General features: G+C 38.4%; 1 protein-coding gene across 1 annotated transcript in view; it reads right to left on the bottom strand.

Moving 5' to 3' along the window:
- Window positions 1-22,807, bottom strand: part of LOC128644660 (uncharacterized) — a gene marked incomplete at its 5' end in the record, with an annotated part of 88,489 nt that overhangs the window by 26,338 nt on the left and 39,344 nt on the right. Inside the window, one exon of the mRNA XM_053697185.1 lies at window positions 20,312-21,451. Within this exon, the coding sequence (XP_053553160.1) occupies window positions 20,312-21,451 (1,140 nt within the window). The remainder of the gene's footprint in view (window positions 1-20,311; window positions 21,452-22,807) is intronic.

The following is a 22,807-nucleotide window of genomic DNA, read 5'->3' as shown; positions in this document are numbered from 1 at the left end:
GCTATTTTAGGATGTATATTTATTTTACAGGCAACTTTGTATTTATTTTAACTAGGTACAATAGTTATTAAATAGTTATTAACTATTTAATAACTACCTAGCTAAAATAAATACAAATTTACCTGTAAAATAAATCCTAACCTAAGTTACAAATACACCTAACACTACGCTATCATTAAATTAATTAAATAAATTAATCCTATTTAAAACTAAATACTTACCTGTAAAATAAACTCTAATATAGCTACAATATAACTAATAGTTACATTGTAGCTATTTTAGGATTTATATTTATTTTACAGGCAACTTTGTATTTATTTTAACTAGGTACAATAGCTATTAAACAGTTATTAACTATTTAATAGCTACCTAGTTTAAATAATTACAAAATTACCTGTAAAATAATTCCTAGCCTAAGTTACAATTAAACCTAACACTACACTATCATTAAATAAATTAAATAAATAAATTAACTACAAGTACCTACAATTACCTACAATTAAATAAACTAATCTAAATTACAAAAAAAAAACACTAAATAAAAAATAAAATAAAAAAAGATTACAAGAATTTTAAGCTAATTACACCTACTCTAAGCCCCCTAATAAAATAACAAAGCCCCCCAAAATAAAAAAAAAATTCCCTACCCTAATCTAAATTACAAAAGTTAACAGCTCTATTACCTTACCAGCCCTTAAAAGGGCTTTTTGCGGGGCATGCCCCAAAGTAATCAGCTCTTTTGCCTGTAAAAAAAAAACACAAAACCACCCCCCAACATTACAACCCACCACCCACATACCCCTACTCTAACCCAAACCCCCCTTAAATAAACCTAACACTACCCCCCTGAAGATCTCCCTACCTTGTCTTCACCCAGCCGGGCAGAACGCTTCATCCGATGGGGCAGAAGAGGACATCCAGTGTCAGACCGGCAGAAGTCTTCATCCAAGCGGGGCAAGAAGAGGTCTTCCATCCATCAGAAGTCTTCATCCAGACGGCATCTTCTATCTTTATCCATCCCGAGCGAAGCGGCAGCATCCTGAAGACATCCGACGTGGAGCATCCTCTTCTTTCTTGATCCGACGACTAAATGACGGCACCTTTAAGTGACGTCATCCAAGATGGCGTCCCTTGAATTCCGATTGGCTGATAGGATTCTATCAGCCAATCGGAATTAAGGTAGGAAAAATCTGATTGGCTGATTCAATCAGCCAATCAGATTGAAGTTCAATCCGATTGGCTGATCCAATCAGCTAATCAGATTGACCTCGCATTCTATTGGCTGATCAAGGTCAATCTGATTGGCTGATTGGATCAGCCAATCGGATTGAACTTCAATCTGATTGGCTGATTGAATCAGCCAATCAGATTTTTCCTACCTTAATTCCGATTGGCTGATAGAATCCTATCAGCCAATCGGAATTCAAGGGACGCCATCTTGGATGACGTCACTTAAAGGTACCGTCATTTAGTCGTCGGATCAAGAAAGAAGAGGATGCTCCGCGTCGGATGTCTTCAGGATGCTGCCGCTCCGCTCCGGATGGATGAAGATAGAAGATGCCACCTGGATGAAGACTTCTGATGGATGGAAGACCTCTTCTTGCCCCGCTTGGATGAAGACTTCTGCCGGTCTCGATGTCCTCTTCTGCCCCATCGGATGAAGACTTCGGCCCTGCTGGGTGAAGACAAGGTAGGGAGATCTTCAGGGGGGTAGTGTTAGGTTTATTTAAGGGGGGTTTGGGTTATCTTAGGGGTATGTGGGTGGTGGGTTGTAATGTTGGGGGGTGGTATTGTGGGGTTTTTTACAGGCAAAAGAGCTGATTACTTTGGGGCATGCCCCGCAAAAAGCCCTTTTAAGGGCTGGTAAGGTAATAGAGCTGTTAACTTTTGTAATTTAGATTAGGGTAGGGACATTTTTTATTTTGGGGGGCTTTGTTATTTTATTAGGGGGCTTAGAGTAGGTGTAATTAGCTTAAAATTCTTGTAATCTTTTTTATTTTTTGTAATTTAGTGGGGGGGGGGGTTGTACTTTAGTTTAGTTTATGTAATTGTATTTAATTGTAGGTACTTGTAGTTAATTTATTTAATTTATTTAATGATAGTGTAGTGTTAGGTTTAATTGTAACTTAGGTTAGGATTTATTTTACAAGTAATTTTGTAATTATTTAAATTAGGTAGCTATTAAATAGTTATTAACTATTTAATAGCTATTGTACCTAGTTAAAATAAATACAAAGTTGCCTGTAAAATAAATATAAATCCTAAAATAGCTACAATGTAACTAATAGTTATATTGTAGCTATATTAGGGTTTATTTTACAGGTAAGTATTTAGTTTTATATAGGATTAATTTATTTAATTAATTTAATGATAATGTAGTGTTAGGTGTAATTGTAACTTAGGTTAGGATTTATTTTACAGGTAAATTTGTATTTATTTTAACTAGGAAGTTATTAAATAGTTAATAACTATTTAATAACTATTGTACCTAGTTGAAATAAATACAAGGTTGCCTGTAAAATAAATATAAATTCTAAAATAGCTACAATGTAACTATTAGTTATATTGTAGCTATATTAGGGTTTATTTTACAGGTAAGTATTTAGTTTTAAATAGGATTAATTTATTTAATTATAGTAAATGTATTTCATTTTATTTAAATTATATTTAAGTTAGGGGGGTGTTAGGGTTAGGGTTAGACTTAGGTTTAGGGGTTAATAACTTTATTATAGTAGCGGCAACGTTGGGGGCGGGAGATTAGGGGTTAATAATTGTAGGTAGGTGGCGGCGATGTTAGGGAGGGCAGATTAGGGGTTAATACAATTTATTATAGTGTTTGTGAGGTGGGAGTGCGGCGGTTTAGGGGTTAATACATTTATTATAGTGGCGGCGAGGTCCGGTCATCAGATTAGGGGTTAATACTTGTAGTTAGATTGCGGCGACGTTGGGGGGGGCAGATTAGGGGTTAATGAAATTTTTTATAGTGTTTGCGAGGCGGGAGTGCGGTGGTTTAGGGGTTAATACATTTATTATAGTGGCGGCGAGGTCCGGTCGTCAGCTTAGGGGTTAATACTTTAGTTAGGTTGCGGCGACATGGGGGGCAGATTAGGGGTTAATAAATATTATGTAGGTGTCAGCGATGTTGGGGGCAACAGATTAGGGGTTCATAGGGATAATGTAGGTGGCGGCGGTGTCCGGAGCGGCAGATTAGGGGTTAATAGTATAATGCAGGTGTCAGCGATAGCGGGGGCAGCAGATTAGGGGTTAATAAGTGTTAGATTAGGGGTGTTTAGACTCGGGGTTCATGTTAGGGTGTTAGGTGTAGACTTACTGTTTCCTCATAGGAAACAATGGGGCTGCGTTAGCTGAACGCTGCTTTTTTGCAGGTGTTAGGTTTTTTTTCAGCCGAAACTGCCCCATTATTTCCTATGGGGGAATGCCGAATTTACCGAGCTAATTCGGATTTATTCGGTAGATTCGGCAGCTACTTCGGATTCATTCGGTAGATTCTGAAGTATTTTAATTCGGAAATTCGAATCGATCCGAATCTACGAATTTACCGAATTTTCTGAATTTCCGAATCAATCCGAAATGAATCGCACATGTCTATTTGAAACCTAAGTTGTGAAATATGATGTTTAGCTTTAATAAAAGGATACGCCACAGGGGCATCTAAATTCCCCCTCCTGATGCTGGATCGTTCATTCTTTCACGTGCCTTACGTGTCGTCTCACCCACATAAAGGAGCCCACATGGACATTTGATAATATAAATAACATATTTGCTATTGCAGCTGGTATATATGTGTGCTGGACTCTCTTTGATTGTGGTTTACAGGTTGTGCGGTCAGGCTAAAATGTTTGCATTATAGTCTATATTGCCGTGATCCATTCCTCTATCTTAGAGCAGTAGTTATGGATTTTGCAAAACAAAAATATTTTATAAAACTCATAACTAAAATGTTACAAAGTACACTAACACCCATAAACTACCTATTAACCCCTAAACAGCCATGCCACCGCATCGCAAAATACTATATTACACCTATTAATACCGGATCCGCTGCCCACTCACCCACATCGCCAACAGTAAATAAACATATTAACCCCTAAACCGCCGGCCCTCCACATCGCAACTACTATAATAAACCTATTAAGCCCTAATTCACCGGCCGCCCACATCGCTAACACTAAATTAAACATATTAACCCCTAAACCACCGGCCCCCCCCACATCGCATATCACTAAATTAAACTATTAACCCCTAAACCTAACACCCCCCTAACTTTAAATTAAATTTACAATATAACTATCTTAAAATAAATAAAAACTTACCTGTGAAATAAATAAGAACTAAGATTAAACTAAAAATAAACCTAACATACGGCTAGATTACGAGTTCTGCGTTATGAGTGGCTCGGTGCTAACTTGCAAGTTATTTCCACCGCTCACCTCGCTATAGCGCTGCTATTACAGGTTTGCAAAAACCCGGCGTTAGCAGGCAATTTATCAGCGTTGAGCTACATTGAGCTTAACGCACCCAAATACCAGCGCTGCTTTGAGCTGGTTTTACATGCTTGTGTACGATTTCCCCATAGACATCCATGGGGAGAGCCAGCTAAAAAAAAGCCTAACACCTGCAATAAAGGAAAGTAAAGCTCCATAACGCAGCCCCATTGATTCCTATGGGGAAAGAAAAGTTATGCTTACACCTAACACCCTAACATAAACCCCGAGTCTAAACACCCCTAATCTGCCACCTCCGACATCGCCAACACCTACAGTACACTTATTAACCCCTAATCTGCCGTCCCCGACACCGCCGACATCTATATTACAGTTATTAACCCCAAATATGCCGCCCCCAATATCGCCGCCACCTACATTACAGTTATTCGCCCCTAATCTGCTGCCCCCAACGTCGTCGCCACTATACTAAAGTTATTAACCCCTAAACCTAACCCTAAGTCTAACCCTAACCCTAACGTAACCCTAACACCACTAACTTTAGCATAATTGAAATAAATCTAAATAAAAATTACAATTAATACCTAAATAATTCCTATTTAAAACTAATTACTTACCTATAAAATAAAACCTAAGCTAGCTACAATATAACTAATAATTACATTGTATCTAGCTTATATTTTATTTTTATTTCACAGGTAAGTTTGTATTTATTTTAACTAGGTAGACTAGTTAGTAAATAGTTATTAACTATTTACTAACTACCTAGTTAAAATAAATACAAACTTACCTGTAAAATAAAACCTAACCTGTCTTACACTAACACCTAACCTTACACTACAATTAAATCAATTACATTAATTAAATACAATTAACAAAAAATATTAAACACTAAATTACACAAAATAAAAAAGAAATTTTCAAATATTTAAACTAATTACACCTAATCTAATAGCCCTATCAAAATAAAAAAGCCCCCCCAAAAATAAAAAAAAACCTAGCCTAAACTAAACTGCCAATAGCCCTTAAAAATGGCCTTTTTGCGGGGCATTGCCCCAAAGAAATCAGCTCTTTTACCTTTAAAAAAAATACAAACAACCCCCCAACAGTAAAACCCACCACCCAAACAACCAACCCCCCCAAAAAAACCTACCTAAAAAAACCTAAGCTCCCCATTGCCCTGAAAAGGGCATTTGGATGGGCATTGCCCTTAAAAGGGCATTTAGCTCTTTTTTAGCCTAAACCCTAAGCTAAAAATAAAACCCACCCAATAAACCCTTAAAAAAACCTAACACTAACCCCCGAAGATCCACTTACAGTTTTTGAAGACCGGACATCCATCCTCAACGAAGCAGCAGAAGTCCTCAGCGAAGCCAGCAGAAGTCTTCATCCAAGCGGATCGGAGTCTTCATCCAAGCTGGCAGAAGTCTTCATCCAGACGACATCTTCTATCTTCATCCATCCGACACGGAGCGGCTCCATCTTCAAGACATCCGGCGCGGAGCATCCTCTTCTCTTGACGGCTAACGAAGAAGGAAGGTTCCTTTAAGGGACGTCATCAAAGATGGCGTCCCTTGAATTCCGATTGGCTGATAGAATTCTATCAGTCAATCGGAATTAAAAGTGAAAAATCCTATTGGCTGATGCAATCAGCCAAAAGGATTGAGCTTCAATCCTATTGGCTTATGCAATCAGCCAATAGGTTTGAGCTCGCATTCTATTGGCTGTTCAAATCAGCCAATAGAATGCAAGCTCAATCCTATTGGCTGATTAGATCAGCCAATAGGATTGAAGCTTAATCCTATTGGCTGATTGCATCAGCCAATAGGAATTTTTCACCTTTAATTCCGATTCAGCCAATCGGAATTAAAGGGACGCCATCTTGGATGACATCCCTTAAAGGAACCTTCATTCTTTGTTAGCCGTCAAGAGAAGAGGATGCTCAGTGCCGGATGTCTTGAAGATGGAGCCGCTCCACGCCGGATGGATGAAGATAGAAGATGAAGACTTCTGCCGGCTTGGATGAAGACTTCGGCACGCTTGGATGAAGACTTCTGCCGGCTTTGCTGAGGATTTCTGCTGCTTCGTTGAGGATGGATGTCTTCAAAAACTGTAAGTGGATTTTCAGGGGTTAATGTTTTGTTTTTTTTAACAGTTTATTGGGTGGGTTTTAATTTTAGATTAGGGTTTGGGCTGAAAAAGAGCTAAATGCCCTTTTAAGGGCAATGTCCATCCAAATGCCCTTTTCAGGGCAATGGGGAGCTTAGGTTTTTATAGATAGGTTTTTATTTGTGGGGTTGGTTGTGTGGGTGGTGGGTTTTACTGTTGGGGGGTATTTGTATTTTTATTTACAGGTAAAAGAGCTGATTTCTTTGGGGCAATGCCCAGCAAAAGGCCCTTTATAAGGGCTATGGGCAGTTTAGTTTAGGCTAGGGTTTTTTTTATTTTGGGGGGCTTTTTTATTTTCATAGGGCTATTAGATTAGGTGTAATTAGTTTAAATATTTAATAATTTCTTTTTTGTTTTGTGCAATTTAGTGTTTTTTATTTTGTGTAACTTACGGCTAGATTTGGAGTTTGGCGGTAAAAGGGCTGTTAACGCTCCGCGGGTTTTTTTCTGGCCGCACCATAAATTTAACTCTGGTATCGAGAGTTCAAAGAAATGCTGCGTTAGGCTCCAAAAAAGGAGCGTAGAGCATTTTTACCGCAAATACAACTCTCGATACCAGAGTTGCTTACGGACGCGGCCGGCCTCAAAAACGTGCTCGTGCACGATTCTCCCATAGGAAACAATGGGGCTGTTTGAGCTGAAAAAAAACCTAACACCTGCAAAAAAGCAGCGTTCAACTCCTAACGCAGCCCCATTGTTTCCTATGGGGAAACACTTCCTACGTCTGCACCTAACACTCTAACATGTACCCCGAGTCTAAACACCCCTAACCTTACACTTATTAACCCCTAATCTGCCGCCCCCGCTATCGCTGACCCCTGCATTACACTTTTAACCCCTAATCTGCCGCTCCGTAAACCGCCGCCACCTACGTTATCCCTATGTACCCCTAATCTGCTGCCCTAACATCGCCGACCCCTATGTTATATTTATTAACCCCTAATCTGCCCCCCACAACGTCGCCGACACCTACCTACACTTATTAACCCCTAATCTGCCGAGCGGACCTGAGCGCTACTATAATAAAGTTATTAACCCCTAATCCGCCTCACTAACCCTATCATAAATAGTATTAACCCCTAATCTGCCCTCCCTAACATCGCCGACACCTACCTTCAATTATTAACCCCTAATCTGCCGACCGGAGCTCACCGCTATTCTAATAAATGTATTAACCCCTAAAGCTAAGTCTAACCCTAACACTAACACCCCCCTAAGTTAAATATAATTTTTATCTAACGAAATAAATTAACTCTTATTAAATAAATTATTCCTATTTAAAGCTAAATACTTACCTGTAAAATAAATCCTAATATAGCTACAATATAAATTACAATTATATTATAGCTATTTTAGGATTAATATTTATTTTACAGGTAACTTTGTATTTATTTTAACCAGGTACAATAGCTATTAAATAGTTAAGAACTATTTAATAGTTAGCTAGTTAAAATAATTACAAATTTACCTGTAAAATAAATCCTAACCTAAGTTATAATTAAACCTAACACTACCCTATCAATAAAATAATTAAATAAACTACCTACAATTACCTACAATTAACCTAACACTACACTATCAATAAATTAATTAAACACAATTGCTACAAATAAATACAATTAAATAAACTATCTAAAGTACAAAAAATAAAAAAGAACTAAGTTACAGAAAATAAAAAAATATTTACAAACATAAGAAAAATATTACAACAATTTTAAACTAATTACACCTACTCTAAGCCCCCTAATAAAATAACAAAGACCCCCAAAATAAAAAATTCCCTACCCTATTCTAAAATACAAAAATTACAAGCTCTTTTACCTTACCAGCCCTGAACAGGGCCCTTTGCGGGGCATGCCCCAAGAAGTTCAGCTCTTTTGCCTGTAAAAGAAAACATACAATACCCCCCCCCCCAACATTACAACCCACCACCCACATACCCCTAATCTAACCCAAACCCCCCTTAAATAAACCTAACACTAAGCCCCTGATGATCTTCCTACCTTGTCTTCACCATGCCAGGTTCACCGATCCGTCCTGGCTCCAAGATCTTCATCCAACCCAAGCGGGGGCTAGACATCCACTGAAGAAGTCCAGAAGAGGGTCCAAAGTCTTCCTCCTATCCGGCAAGAAGAGGACATCCGGACCGGCAAACATCTTCTCCATCGTCATTCGTCGTCTAGTCGTCGGAAGAAGAGGATGGATCCGCGCTGGAGGTCTTCAAGATGGAGCCGGTCGTCATCGGATGGAAGAACATAGAAGATGCCGCTTGGAGAAGATGTTTGCCGGTCCGGATGTCCTCTTCTTGCCGGATAGGAGGAAGACTTTGGAGCACCGGATTATGGATCGCCAACCCCCGCTTGGGTTGGATGAAGATCTTGGAGCCAGGACGGATCGGTGAACCTGGCATGGTGAAGACAAGGTAGGAAGATCATCAGGGGCTTAGTGTTAGGTTTATTTAAGGGGGGTTTGGGTTAGATTAGGGGTATGTGGGTGGTGGGTTGTAATGTTGGGGGGGGGGGGTATTGTATGTTTTCTTTTACAGGCAAAAGAGCTGAACTTCTTGGGGCATGCCCCGCAAAGGGCCCTGTTCAGGGCTGGTAAGGTAAAAGAGCTTGTAACTTTTTAAATTTAGAATAGGGTAGGGAATTTTTTATTTTGGGGGTCTTTGTTATTTTATTAGGGGGCTTAGAGTAGGTGTAATTAGTTTAAAATTGTTGTAATATTTTTCTTATGTTTGTAAATATTTTTTTATTTTCTGTAACTTAGTTCTTTTTTATTTTTTGTACTTTAGATAGTTTATTTAATTGTATTTATTTGTAGCAATTGTGTTTAATTTATTTATTGATAGTGTAGTGTTAGGTTAATTGTAGGTAATTGTAGGTAGTTTATTTAATTATTTTATTGATAGGGTAGTGTTAGGTTTAATTATAACTTAGGTTAGGATTTATTTTACAGGTAAATTTGTTATTATTTTAACTAGGTAACTATTAAATAGTTCTTAACTATTTAATAGCTATTGTACCTGGTTAAAATAAATACAAAGTTGCCTGTAAAATAAATATTAATCCTAAAATAGCTATAATATAATTATAATTTATATTGTAGCTATATTAGGATTTATTTTACAGGTAAGTATTTAGCTTTAAATAGGAATCATTTATTTAATAAGAGTTAATTTATTTCGTTAGATAAAAATTATATTTAACTTAGGGGGGTGTTAGTGTTAGGGTTAGACTTAGCTTTAGGGGTTAATACATTTATTAGAATAGCGGTGAGCTCCGGTCGGCAGATTAGGGGTTAATAATTGAAGGTAGGTGTCGGCGATGTTAGGGAGGGCAGATTAGGGGTTAATACTATTTATGATAGGGTTAGTGAGGCGGATTAGGGGTTAATAACTTTATTATAGTAGCGCTCAGGTCCGCTCGGCAGATTAGGGGTTAATAAGTGTAGGTAGGTGTCGGCGACGTTGTGGGGGGCAGATTAGGGGTTAATAAATATAACATAGGGGTCGGCGATGTTAGGGGCAGAAGATTAGGGGTACATAGGGATAACGTAGGTGGCGGCGATTTGCGGTCGGAAGATTAGGGGTTAATTATTTTAAGTAGCTTGCGGCGACGTTGTGTGGGGCAAGTTAGGGGTTAATAAATATAATATAGGGGTCGGCGGGGTTAGGGGCAGCAGATTAGGGGTACATAAGTATAACGTAGGTGGCGGTCGGCAGATTAGGGGTTAAAAATTTTAATCGAGTGGCGGCGATGTGGGGGGACCTCGGTTTAGGGGTACATAGGTAGTTTATGGGTGTTAGTGTAGTTTAGGGTACAGTAGTTAAGAGCTTTATGAACCGGCGTTAGCCAGAAAGCTCTTAACTCCTGCTTTTTTCAGGCGGCTGGAATCTTGTCGTTAGAGCTCTAACGCTCACTTCAGAAACGACTCTAAATACCGGCGTTAGAAAGATCCCATTGAAAAGATAGGCTACGCAAATGGCGTAGGGGGATCTGCGGTATGGAAAAGTCGCGGCTGTAAAGTGAGCGTTAGACCCTTTAATCACTGACTCCAAATACCAGCGGGCGGCCAAAACCAGCGTTAGGAGCCTCTAACGCTGGTTTTGACGGCTACCGCCGAACTCTAAATCTAGGCCTTAGTGTTTGTTTGTTTGTTTTTTGTAATTTAGTTAATTGTATTTAATTAATGTAATTTATTTAATTGTAGTGTAAGGTTAGGTGATAGTGTAAGACAGGTTAGGTTTTATTTTACAGGTAAATTTGTATTTATTTTAACTAGGTAGTTAGTAAATAGTTAATAACTATTTACTAACTAATCTACCTAGTTAAAATAAATACAGACTTACCTGTGAAATAAAAATAAAACCTAAGATAGCTACAATGTAACTATTAGTTATATTGTAGCTAGCTTAGGGTTTATTTTATAGGTAAGTATTTAGTTTTAAATAGGAATTATTTAGTTAATGATAGTAATTTTTATTTAGATTTATTTTAATTACATTAAAGTTAGGGGGTGTTAGAGTTAGATTTAGGGTTAGGTTTAGGGGTTAATAGCTTTAGTATAGTGGCAGTAATTTTGGGGGCAGCAGATTAGGGGTTAATAACAGTAATGTAGGTTGCAGCGATGTTAGGTACAGCAGATTAGGGGTTAATAATATTTAACTTGTGTTTGTGATGCGGAAGTGCGGCGGTTTAGGGGTTAAAATGTTTATTATAGTAGCAGCGATGTCCGGAGTGATAGATTAGGGGTTAATAATTTAATTTTAGTGTTTGCGATGCGGGAGGGCTTCGGTTTAGGGGTTAATAGGTAGTTTATGGGTGTTAGTGTACTTTGTAACACTTTAGTTATGAGTTTTATGCTACAGATTTGTAGCGCAAAACCCATAACTACTGACTTTCAGTTTACGGTAGGGATCTTGACGGTATAGGTTGTACCGCTTACTTTTTGGCCGGACAGGCAAACTCGTAATACCGGCGCTTTGGAAGTCCCATTGAAAAAGGAAAGCTGCATTAGTTAAGTTGCTTTACGGCCAAAAAAGTGTGCAGTACAGCTATACCTGCAAAACTCGTAATAGCAGCGGTAGTGAAAAAGAGCCATAATGCTGCTTTTTCACTCATAATGCAAAACTCGTAATCTAGCCGTTTATTTGAAAAAGAAGGCATCTAACATTTTTTTTTGGTTCAGCCTCTGGACATCACTTTTTTATTGGTGGATCAATTTATCCACCAATCAGCAAGAACAACCCAGGTTGTTCACCAAAAATGGGCCGGCATCTAAACTTACATTCTTGCATTTCAAATAAAGATACTAAGAGAATGAAGAAAATTTGATAATAGGAGTAAATTAGAAAGATGCTTAAAATGTCATGCTCTATCTGAATCATGAAAGAAAAATATTGGGTTCAGTGTCCCTTTAAGATTCTATTAAATCAAACATCAATTCGAATGTTAAAATCATTGTCTAAAATATTACACTGTGTGTCCTAATGTCAGCATCAATTATCTTTAATTCTAATTTCACATAAACATACTTTCAAAGTATAATACACAATGTAACAAATGGCACTTACAAGTTCTGATGAGTGATCAATGACACAAGTATCGAGCAATTTGATTCGTTAGTGATAGTTTATAATGTGTATTTGAATCAGATTGGCTGATGTCATAAATCATGTGATGATGCATATTCCCATCAAAAGTGGTTGCAAAATTCCCTAGTGTGTGGGTTGTTTAGGTGTTTGCGTCATAATTTGTGCGAAAAGTGTTGCTTCAAAATTGGTGCGAAGTGGAGAGTGGTTCTTGTATCACATGGCTTAAACATCGTGCACATAGATTTTTCACAAAAAAGGAAGTTAGCTATATTATGTTGTGCATTTATTTCATGTTTATCTCTATATCTATTAGTGCGACAAGTCTGGGGCAAAACTTTGCACCAAATATGTATAAATAATATTGTCCCCTTGCTTTGTAATGAGAGACAAAGTTGTAACATAATCCATAAGTAGTAATGTATTTGTATCCCTATATCTACTAGTGCACCAAATGTGTAGCAATAATATTGTCCCCTTGATTTGTAATGAGAGACAAAGTTGTAACATAATCCATAAGTAGTAATGTATTTCCCATTTTTATCCCCATATCTACTAGTGCACCAAATGTGTAGCAATAATATTGTCCCCTTGATTTGTAATGAGAGACAAAGTTGTAACATAATCCATAAGTAGTAATGTATTTCCCATTTTTATCCCCATATCTACTAGTGCACCAAATGTGTAGCAATAATATTGTCCCCTTGATTTGTAATGAGAGACAAAGTTGTAACATAATCCATAAGTAGTAATGTATTTCCCATTTTTATCCCCATATCTACTAGTGCACCAAATGTGTAGCAATAATATTGTCCCCTTGATTTGTAATGAGAGACAAAGTTGTAACATAATCCATAAGTAGTAATGTATTTCTCATTTTTATCCCTATATCTACTAGTGCACCAAATGTGTAGCAATAATATTGTCCCCTTGATTTGTAATGAGAGACAAAGTTGTAACATAATCCATAAGTAGTAATGTATTTCCCATTTTTATCCCCATATCTACTAGTGCACCAAATGTGTAGCAATAATATTGTCCCCTTGATTTGTAATGAGAGACAAAGTTGTAACATAATCCATAAGTAGTAATGTATTTCCCATTTTTATCCCTATATCTACTAGTGCACCAAATGTGTAGCAATAATATTGTCCCCTTGCTTTGTAATGAGAGACAAATTTTCAGAATAATCCATAAGTAGTAATGTATTTCCCATTTTTATCCCTATAGCTACTAGTGCACCAAATATGGAGCCATAATATTGTTTGATTTAGAAAGGGTATACAAATTTAATAAAGTTTCTAATTTACTTTTATTATGTAATATACTTCATTCTCTTGCAGCATCGAACATAAGCTTTCTGTGTTTTCAGACTTCCATTGAGTTCTATGGCATCCGCGACTTGAAGGGTGGCGGATTGAAAACCAGGTACGCTGAGTCGGAAAAGATGCGAACGTAACTGTAAAATTTTTGATAACTTTGTGAGAGCTTCAAATAGTGTTGAATAGGCGGGCGAATGAACAGGATTCCGCTCGAATTCCACTGGTTTTCAACTCGCATCGATCTGCGTCGGATTGAGATGATGGGATTGTATGTTACGTCACAAATGTCAACATTTGACGATCTTGATGCTTTGCTAACTACGGCGGATCAATCTCATGACAATTACGACGCGGAATTCCATTGTATTTTCAGTTCATGCTTTGATAAATATCCCCCATTGTTTCCTAGGTAACCAAAGAGGGTGCAGTTCCATATGGGGGAGGGATTAATTTAGCTTAAATGGTTTCTGTTTGTTCACAATCTGTCTGCTGAAGGGATGGTTGTCCTGAAATGTCACATATTTCTTAATAAAAACCGCTAGATTTAGAGTTCTGCGGCCAAAGGGGTGCGTTAGCTATGCGTGGTTTTTTTTTCCCCCGCACCTTTTAAATACCGCTGGTTTTTAGAGTTCACAGAAGGGCTGCGTTAGGCTCCAAAAAGGGAGCGTACAGGCATATTTACCGCCACTGCAACTCTAAATACCAGCGGTGCTTACGGACGCGGCCAGCTTCAAAAACGTGCTCGTGCACGATTTCCCCATAGGAAACAATGGGGCCGTTTGAGCTGAAAAAAACCTAAAACCTGCAAAAAAGCAGCGTTCAGCTCCTAACGCAGCCCCATTGTTTCCTATGGGGAAACACTCTCTAAGTCTGCACCTAACACCCTAACATGTACCCCGAGTCTAAACACCCCTAACCTTACACTTATTAACCTCTAATCTGCCGCCCCCACTATCGCTGACCCCTGCATATTATTATTAACCCCTAATCTGCCGCTCCGTACACCACCGCAACCTACATTATCCCTATGTACCCCTAATCTGCTGCCCCTAACACCGCCGACCCCTATATTATATTTATTAACCCCTAATCTGCCCCCCAATGTTGCCGCCACCTACCTACAATTATTAACCCCTAATCTGCCAACCGGACCTCACCGCTACTCTAATAAAGTTATTAACCCCTAAAGCTAAGTCTAACCCTAACACCCCCCTAAGTTAAATATAATTTTTATCGAACGAAATAAATGAACTCTTATTAAATTAATTATTCCTATTTAAAGCTAAATACTTACCTGTAAAATAAACCCTAATATAGCTACAATATAAATTATAATTATATTGTAGCTATTTTAGGATTAATATTTATTTTACAGGTAACTTTGTATTTATTTTAACCAGGTACAATAGCTATTAAATAGTTAATAACTATTTAATATCTACCTAGTTAAAATAATTACAAAATTACCTGTAAAATAAATCCTAACCTAAGTTGCAATTAAACCTAACACTACACTATCAATAAATTAATTAAATAAAATACCTACAATTATCTACAATTAAACCTAACACTACACTATCAATAAATTAATTACATACAAATACCTACAAATAAATACAAATAAATACACTAACTAAAGTACAAAAAATAAAAAAAGAACTAAGTTACAAAAAATAAAAAAATAATTTACAAACATTATAAAAATATTACAACAATTTTAAGCTAATTACACCTACTCTAAGCCCCCTAATAAAATAACAAAGCCCCCCAAAATAAAAAAATGCCCTACCCTATTCTAAAATACAAATAGAAAAGCTCTTTTACCTTACCAGCCCTTAAAAGGGCCTTTTGCGGGGCATGCCCCAAAGAATTCTGCTCTTTTGCCTGAAAAAAAACCCATACAATACCCCCCCCCCCAACATTACAACCCACCACCCACATACCCCTAATCTAACCCAAACCCCCCTTAAATAAACCTAACACTAAGCCCCTGAAGATCTCCCTACCTTATCTTCACCACGCCGGGTATCACCGATCCGTCCAAAAGAGGCTCCGAAATCTTCATCCAAGCCCAAGCAGGGGCTGAAGAGGTCCATCATCGGGCTGAAGAGGTCCATCATCCGGCTGAAGTCTTGATCCAAGGGCGCTGAAGAGATCCATCATCCGGCTGAAGTCTTGATCCAAGCGGGGGCTGAAGAGATCCATCATCCGGCTGAAGTCTTCTATCAAGCGGCATCTTCAATCTTCTTTCTTCCGGATCCATCTTCATCCCGCCGACGCGGAACATCCATCCTGGCCGATGACTTCCCGACGAATGCCAGTTCCTTTAAGGGACGTCATCCAAGATGGCGTCCCTCGAATTTTGATTGGCTGATAGGATTCTATCAGCCAATCGGAATTAAGGTAGGAAAATTCTGATTGGCTGATGGAATCAGCCAATCAGATTCAAGTTCAATCCGATTGGCTGATCCAATCAGCCAATCAGATTGAGCTTGCATTCTATTGGCTGTTCCGATCAGCCAATAGAATGCAAGCTCAATCTGATTGGCTGATTGGATCAGCCAATCGGATTGAACTTGAATCTGATTGGCTGATTCCATCAGCCAATCAGAATTTTCCTACCTTAATTCCGATTGGCTGATAGAATCCTATCAGCCAATCGGAATTCAAGGGACGCCATCTTGGATGACGTCCCTTAAAGGAACCGGCATTCGTTGGGAAGTCGTCGGCCAGGATGGATGTTCCGCGTCGGCGGGATGAAGATGGATCCGGAAGAAAGAAGATTGAAGATGCCGCTTGATAGAAGACTTCAGCCGGATGATGGATCTCTTCAGCCCCCGCTTGGATCAAGACTTCAGCCGGATGATGGATCTCTTCAGCGCCCGCTTGGATCAAGACTTCAGCCGGATGATGGACCTCTTCAGCCCGATGATGGACCTCTTCAGCCCCCGCTTGGGCTTGGATGAAGATTTCGGAGCCTCTTCTGGACGGATCGGTGATACCCAGCGTGGTGAAGATAAGGTAGGGAGATCTTCAGGGGCTTAGTGTTAGGTTTATTTAAGGGGGGTTTGGGTTAGATTAGGGGTATGTGGGTGGTGGGTTGTAATGTTGGGGGGGTATTGTATGTTTTTTTTTTACAGGCAAAAGAGCAGAATTCTTTGGGGCATGCCCCGCAAAAGGCCCTTTTAAGGGCTGGTAAGGTAAAAGAGCTTTTCTATTTGTATTTTAGAATAGGGTAGGGCATTTTTTTATTTTGAGGGGCTTTGTTATTTTATTAGGGGGCTTAGAGTAGGTGTAATTAGCTTAAAATTGTTGTAATATTTTTATAATGTTTGTAAATTATTTTTTTATTTTTTGTAACTTAGTTCTTTTTTTATTTTTTGTACTTTAGCTAGTGTATTTATTTGTATTTATTTGTAGGTATTTGTATGTAATTAATTTATTGATAGTGTAGTGTTAGGTTTAATTGTAAATAATTGTAGGTATTTTATTTAATTAATTTATTGATAGTGTAGTGTTAGGTTTAATTGTAACTTAGGTTAGGATTTATTTTACAGGTAATTTTGTAATTATTTTAACTAGGTAGCTATTAAATAGTTATTAACTATTTAATAGCTATTGTACCTGGTTAAAATAAATACAAAGTTACCTGTAAAATAAATATTAATCCTAAAATAGCTACAATATAATTATAATTTATATTGTAGCTATATTAGGGTTTATTTTACAGGTAAGTATTTAGCTTTAAATAGAATAATTAATTTAATAAGAGTTCATTTATTTCATTAGATAAAAATTATATTTAACTTAGGGGGGTGTTAGTGTTAGGGTTAGACTTAGCTTTAGGGGTTAATAAATTTATTAGAGTAGCGGTGAGGTCCGGTCGGCAGATTAGGGGTTAATACTTGAAGTTAGGTGTCGGTGATGTTAGGGAGGGCAGATTAGGGGTTAATACTATTTATTATAGGGTTATTGAGGCGGGAGTGAGGCGGATTAGGGGTTAATAACTTTATTAGAGTAGCGGTGAGGTCCGGTCGGCAGATTAGGGGTTAATAATTGTAGGTAGGTGGCGGCGGCGACGTTGGGGGCGGCAGATTAGGGGTTAATAAATATAATATAGGGGTCGGCGGTGTTAGGGGCAGCAGATTAGGGGTACATAGGGATAATGTAGGTTGCGGCGGTGTGCGGTCGGCAGATTAGGGGCTAAAAAAATTTATTAGAGTGGCGGCGATGTGGGGGGGGCCTCGGTTTAGGGGTACATAGGTAGTTTATGGGTGTTAGTGTACTTTAGAGCACAGTAGTTAAGAGCTTTATGAACCGCCGTTAGCCCAGAAAGCTCTTAACTCCTGGCTTTTCTCTGCGGCTGGAGTCTTGTCGTTAGATTTCTAACGCTCACTTCAGCAAAGACTCTAAATACCGGCGTTAGAAAGATCCCATTGAAAAGATAGGATACGCAATTGGCGTAAGGGGATCTGCGGTATGGAAAAGTTGCGGCTGGAAAGTGAGCGTTAGACCCTTTCATGACTGACTCTAAATACCAGCGGTAGCCCAAAACCAGCGTTAGGAGCCCCTAACGCTGGTTTTGACGGCTAACGCAGAACTCTAAATCTAGGTGTAAGTGTTTATAATATCCGGATACCCTGTTTGCTGTTTATCTTCAAATAAAAGTTCAAATTCTTATAAACATTTATACATATAGTTTTGTTTATTCACATATATATATATATATATATATATATATACACAGTAGTTTAGCTCATTTGCATATATACGTATATATATATATATATATATATATATAGGTATACCTCAACTATGAGAGACAAAATCTGGAAACAAATCCAGACAATCACATTGTCTGATTTGGAAAGAATTTATTTGCATATTATGGTGGAAAATAAGTATTTGGTCACCTACAAACAAGCAAGATTTCTGGCTCTCACAGACCTGTATCTTCTTCTTTAAGAGGCTCCTCTGTCCTCCACTCATTACCTGTATTAATGGCACCTGTTTGAACTTGTTATCAGTATAAATGACACCTGTCCACAACCTCAAACAGTCACACTCCAAACTTCACTATGGTGAAGACCAAAGAGCTGTCAAAGGACACCAGAAACAAAATTGTAGACCTACACCAGGCTGGGAAGACTGAATCTGCAATAGGCAAGCAGCTTGGTGTGAAGAAATCAACTGTGGGAGCAATTATTAGAAAATGGAAGACATACAAGACCACTGATAATCTCCCTCGATCTGGGACTCCACTCAAGATCTCACCCTGTGGGGTCAAAATGATCACAAGAACGGTGAGCAAACATCCCAGAACCACACGGGGGACCTAGTGAATGACCTGCAGAGAGCTGGGACCAATGTAACAAAGGCTACCATCAGTAACACACTACGCCACCAGGGACTCAGATCCTGCAGTGCCAGACATGTCCCCCTGCTTAAGCCAGTACATGTCCGGGCCCGTCTGAAGTATGCTAGAGAGAATTTGGATGATCCAGAAGCGGATTGGGAGAATGTCATATGGTCAGATGAAACCAAAGTAGAACTGTTTGGTAGAAACACAACTCGTGGTGTTTGCAGGAGAGAGAATGCTGAGTTGCAACCAAAGAACACCATATCTACTGTGAAGCATGGGGGTGGCAACATCAAGCTTTGGGGCTGTTTCTCTGCAAAGGGAACAGGACGACTGATCTGTGTACATGAAAGAATGAATGGGGCCATGTATCGTGAGATTTTGAGTGCAAACCTCCTTCCATCAGCAAGGGCATTGAAGATGAAACGTGGCTGGGTCTTTAAGCATGACAATGATCCCAAACACATCACCCGGGCAACAAAGGAGTGGCTTAGTAAGAAGCATTTTAAGGTCCTGGAGTGGCCTAGCCAGTCTCCAGATCTCAACCCCATAGAAAACCTTTGGAGGGAGTTGAAAGTCTGTGTTGCCCAGCGACAGCCCCAAAACATCACTGCTCTAGAGGAGATCTGTATGCAGGAATGGGCCAACATACCAGCAACAGTGTGTGACAACCTTGTGAAGACTTACGGAAAACGTTTGACCTCTGTCATTGCCAACAAAGGATATATAAAAAAGTATTGAGATGAACTTTTGATATTGACCAAATACTTATTTTCCACCATAATTTGCAAATAAATTCTTTCCAAATCAGACAATGTGATTGTCTGGATTTGTTTCCACATTTTGTCTCTCATAGTTGAGGTTTACCTATGATGAAAATTACAGGCCTCTCTCATCTTCTTAAGTGGGAGAACTTGCACAATTGGTGGTTGACTAAATACTTTTTTGCCCCACTGTATATATATATACAGTAGTTTAGCTCATTTGCATATATATATATATATATATATATATATATATACAGTAGTTAGCTCATTTGCATATATATATATATATATATATACAGTAGTTAGCTCATTTGCATATATATATATATATATATATATATATATTTATATAATAACACAAATACAGTCTTTACCTTTCTTGCTTGCTTTATTTGCTTCCATTTATGCGAAATAAAAAGCAAGTAGTATAATTAACCTATGTGTTATTGTATTGTCAACTGCTACAAAATTTGTTAGCAATTTAATAGATATGAAGTAATATTACATTCCTGGATCCCTCTAACACACAAACACTCACAATGAGACACTAGACATTCTGAGGAATAATTAGTGAGCAGTGCATGAGCCATATGACCAAAAGGTTAAACAAATAAGAGAGAATATACAAATCTCACCTGAAGTGTGTGACTGGTATGCCAGTTTTAGGGATGTTTCTGATACAAGTGGATGAACTTTGGCTTTTTTGTCAGATTTTTCAGAGTTTATTAATTGGTCACTTTTTTGTTTGTCTTTAATTTTGGTTTTCGGTTTAGGGTCAGATGTTGCTTGTTTCTTACTATCAAACAAGACTGCTTCCTTGCCTTGTTGTTTATTGCTGGTTTTCTCAGAGTGTATGGAGCTTGCTGGTCTAGGTATCAGGGTGGGTAGGTTTGATATGATATTGAGTAAGATGGGCTCCAGTTCCACTGTGTTTTTACTGTCCTGTTTGTCCTTACCAATTTCTACTGAAGATTGGTCAGATAACCCATTGGAGTATGGCAGTGGCTGTATTTGTGTAACAAGCTCATTCCCTCCTTTTTCTATTGTTTTAAGATCCAAAAGTGATAGTCCCAGAGTAGTTAATTGTTTTTCTGTTAAGATGTTCAGTTTGGTTGTTTCTGTTTCTATTTCACTCTTTGGGAGAGAAGAAGAAATTTGGTGTGTTGTATAAGTGGGGTAACTGATAGTAGAAAATAGAGGACTAGTTAGGCGAAAGCTAGCTTTTTTATTAGTTTGAGTAAAGGCTTCCACTGTCCGTGATGAACTAATTTCATTTGTTGTCTTTTGAGTAATGGCAGTGCTTTCAATATCTATTGTATGTGCAGCGATGACTAGCTTGACATCTTCAGTTTTCTGGGGAGCGAGTTTTTGAGTATAATCTTCCAATAACTGGAGACCAATGGTTGGACTACCATCTTCCATTGGTTGGAGACCTAGGGTTGGACTGGCATCCTCTATTGGTTTTACACTGAAGGTTTGACTGGCATCCTCTATTAGTTGGGGACTGAGGGTTGGACTGGCATCCTCCATTGGTTGGGGACTGAGGGTTGGACTGACGTCTTCCATTGGTTGGAGACTGAGGGTTGGACTGGCATCCTCTATTGGTTTTACACTGAAGGTTTGACTGGCATCCTCTATTAGTTGGGAACTGAGGGTTGGACTGGCATCCTCCATTGGTTGGAGACCAAGGGTTGAACTAGTATCTTCAATTGGCTTACCACTAGATCCAGTTGAGATATGTGGTTGGGTTGTGTCTTCCAGATTTTTACTTTCTTCTGATTATAAACAAAAAGTATATAAATTATATTACAATGTAGAAATTAGTAATTTGGGTATTAAGCATATAGAATTTGGGTATGGATAAATATTTGTATAAAACAAACAAAAAAAACAGGAATTAGAGGGATATACACTTTTCAAAAATTTCTAGCATATTTTCCTGGGTGATAGGTGACAATGTTGTTTAACTTTATAATCTGTCCATCACACTTCCATGTTTCTAATAACCCTGTCCCCTTTACCCCTAAATTTTTTTCAATCTTGTCATGTCCTTTGTGGTCATTTGTAATGGATCTGCACTTGGACTAAACTATACTAATGATAAATACATGTTTATGGAGTTTCAACTCTAACATAAATGTTCCATTATACTCAAATGTTGAAGCACTTGAAAGTGATGCAGTATAGCTGTAAAAAGCTGACTAGAAAATATCACCTGAACATCTCTATGTAAAAAAGGAAGATAATTACCTTAAAATTTAACACCCCATTGTAATCAGGATGCTAGTCCCAGGACTTGCAAAAGAGCGTGCATCTGGCAAGTGTAGTCATGTTATTTTCCTATTCAGTTTAACAAGGTTTACTATGATATCTCATAAGTGAAATCTCCTGAGCTTTGCTGCTGATGATTGTCTATTTTCTTCTTTTTTTTTTTACTTGCAGAGGGGCAGCAGCTGAAGTATAACTTTGCATACAAAGAGAGAAGCCCTCTACCAGGAACGAACAACATCTCAGTAGCTTGTTCTATGGTGAGTTACCAACTAAGAGCAGTCTATTTTAGACCAGTTGTGCTTTTTCTCAGAGGAAGACTTTCCTGAAGTATATCAGTCTGATCCCGCCAAGTAAGGTCAGCCCAGCCCCGAAATACCAGGCAATTCTCCAGAGGAAGACTTTCCTGAAGTGCATCAGTCTGATCCCGCCAAGTAAGGTCAGTCCAGCCCTGAAATAACAGGCAATTCTCCTCTGAACAAGGAACATGACAACCCCAGACGATTGTTTCAGCCTTCTTTGGGTCTCATCAGTGAGCTGCAGCCATAAAACTCGTAATAGAGCAAGTTACTGAGCTGCTGTTTGTTCCTAGTAGATCTCTTCTCTCATTGCATGCAATTGTATTATGACCAGGAGGAAGCTATGGTGAGGAAATGATATGACATAGGTCAGTCCCCTCCTATGCAGACTGTTACAATGACACAGACAGGAGGAAGATATGGTGAGGAAATTACAACACACAGGTCAGTCCCCTCCTCTGCAGACTGTTACAGTGATACAGACAGGAGGAAGCTATGGTGAGGAAATTACAACACACGGGTCAGTCCCCTCCTCTGCAGACTGTTAAAATGACACAGACAGGA

Source organism: Bombina bombina, unplaced genomic scaffold (genome assembly GCF_027579735.1).
Source record: "Bombina bombina isolate aBomBom1 unplaced genomic scaffold, aBomBom1.pri scaffold_797, whole genome shotgun sequence".
Classification (NCBI taxonomy): Eukaryota; Metazoa; Chordata; class Amphibia; order Anura; family Bombinatoridae; genus Bombina; species Bombina bombina.
Note: the sequence above shows the minus strand (reverse complement) of the source record. Positions and strands in the feature narration are given on the sequence as shown.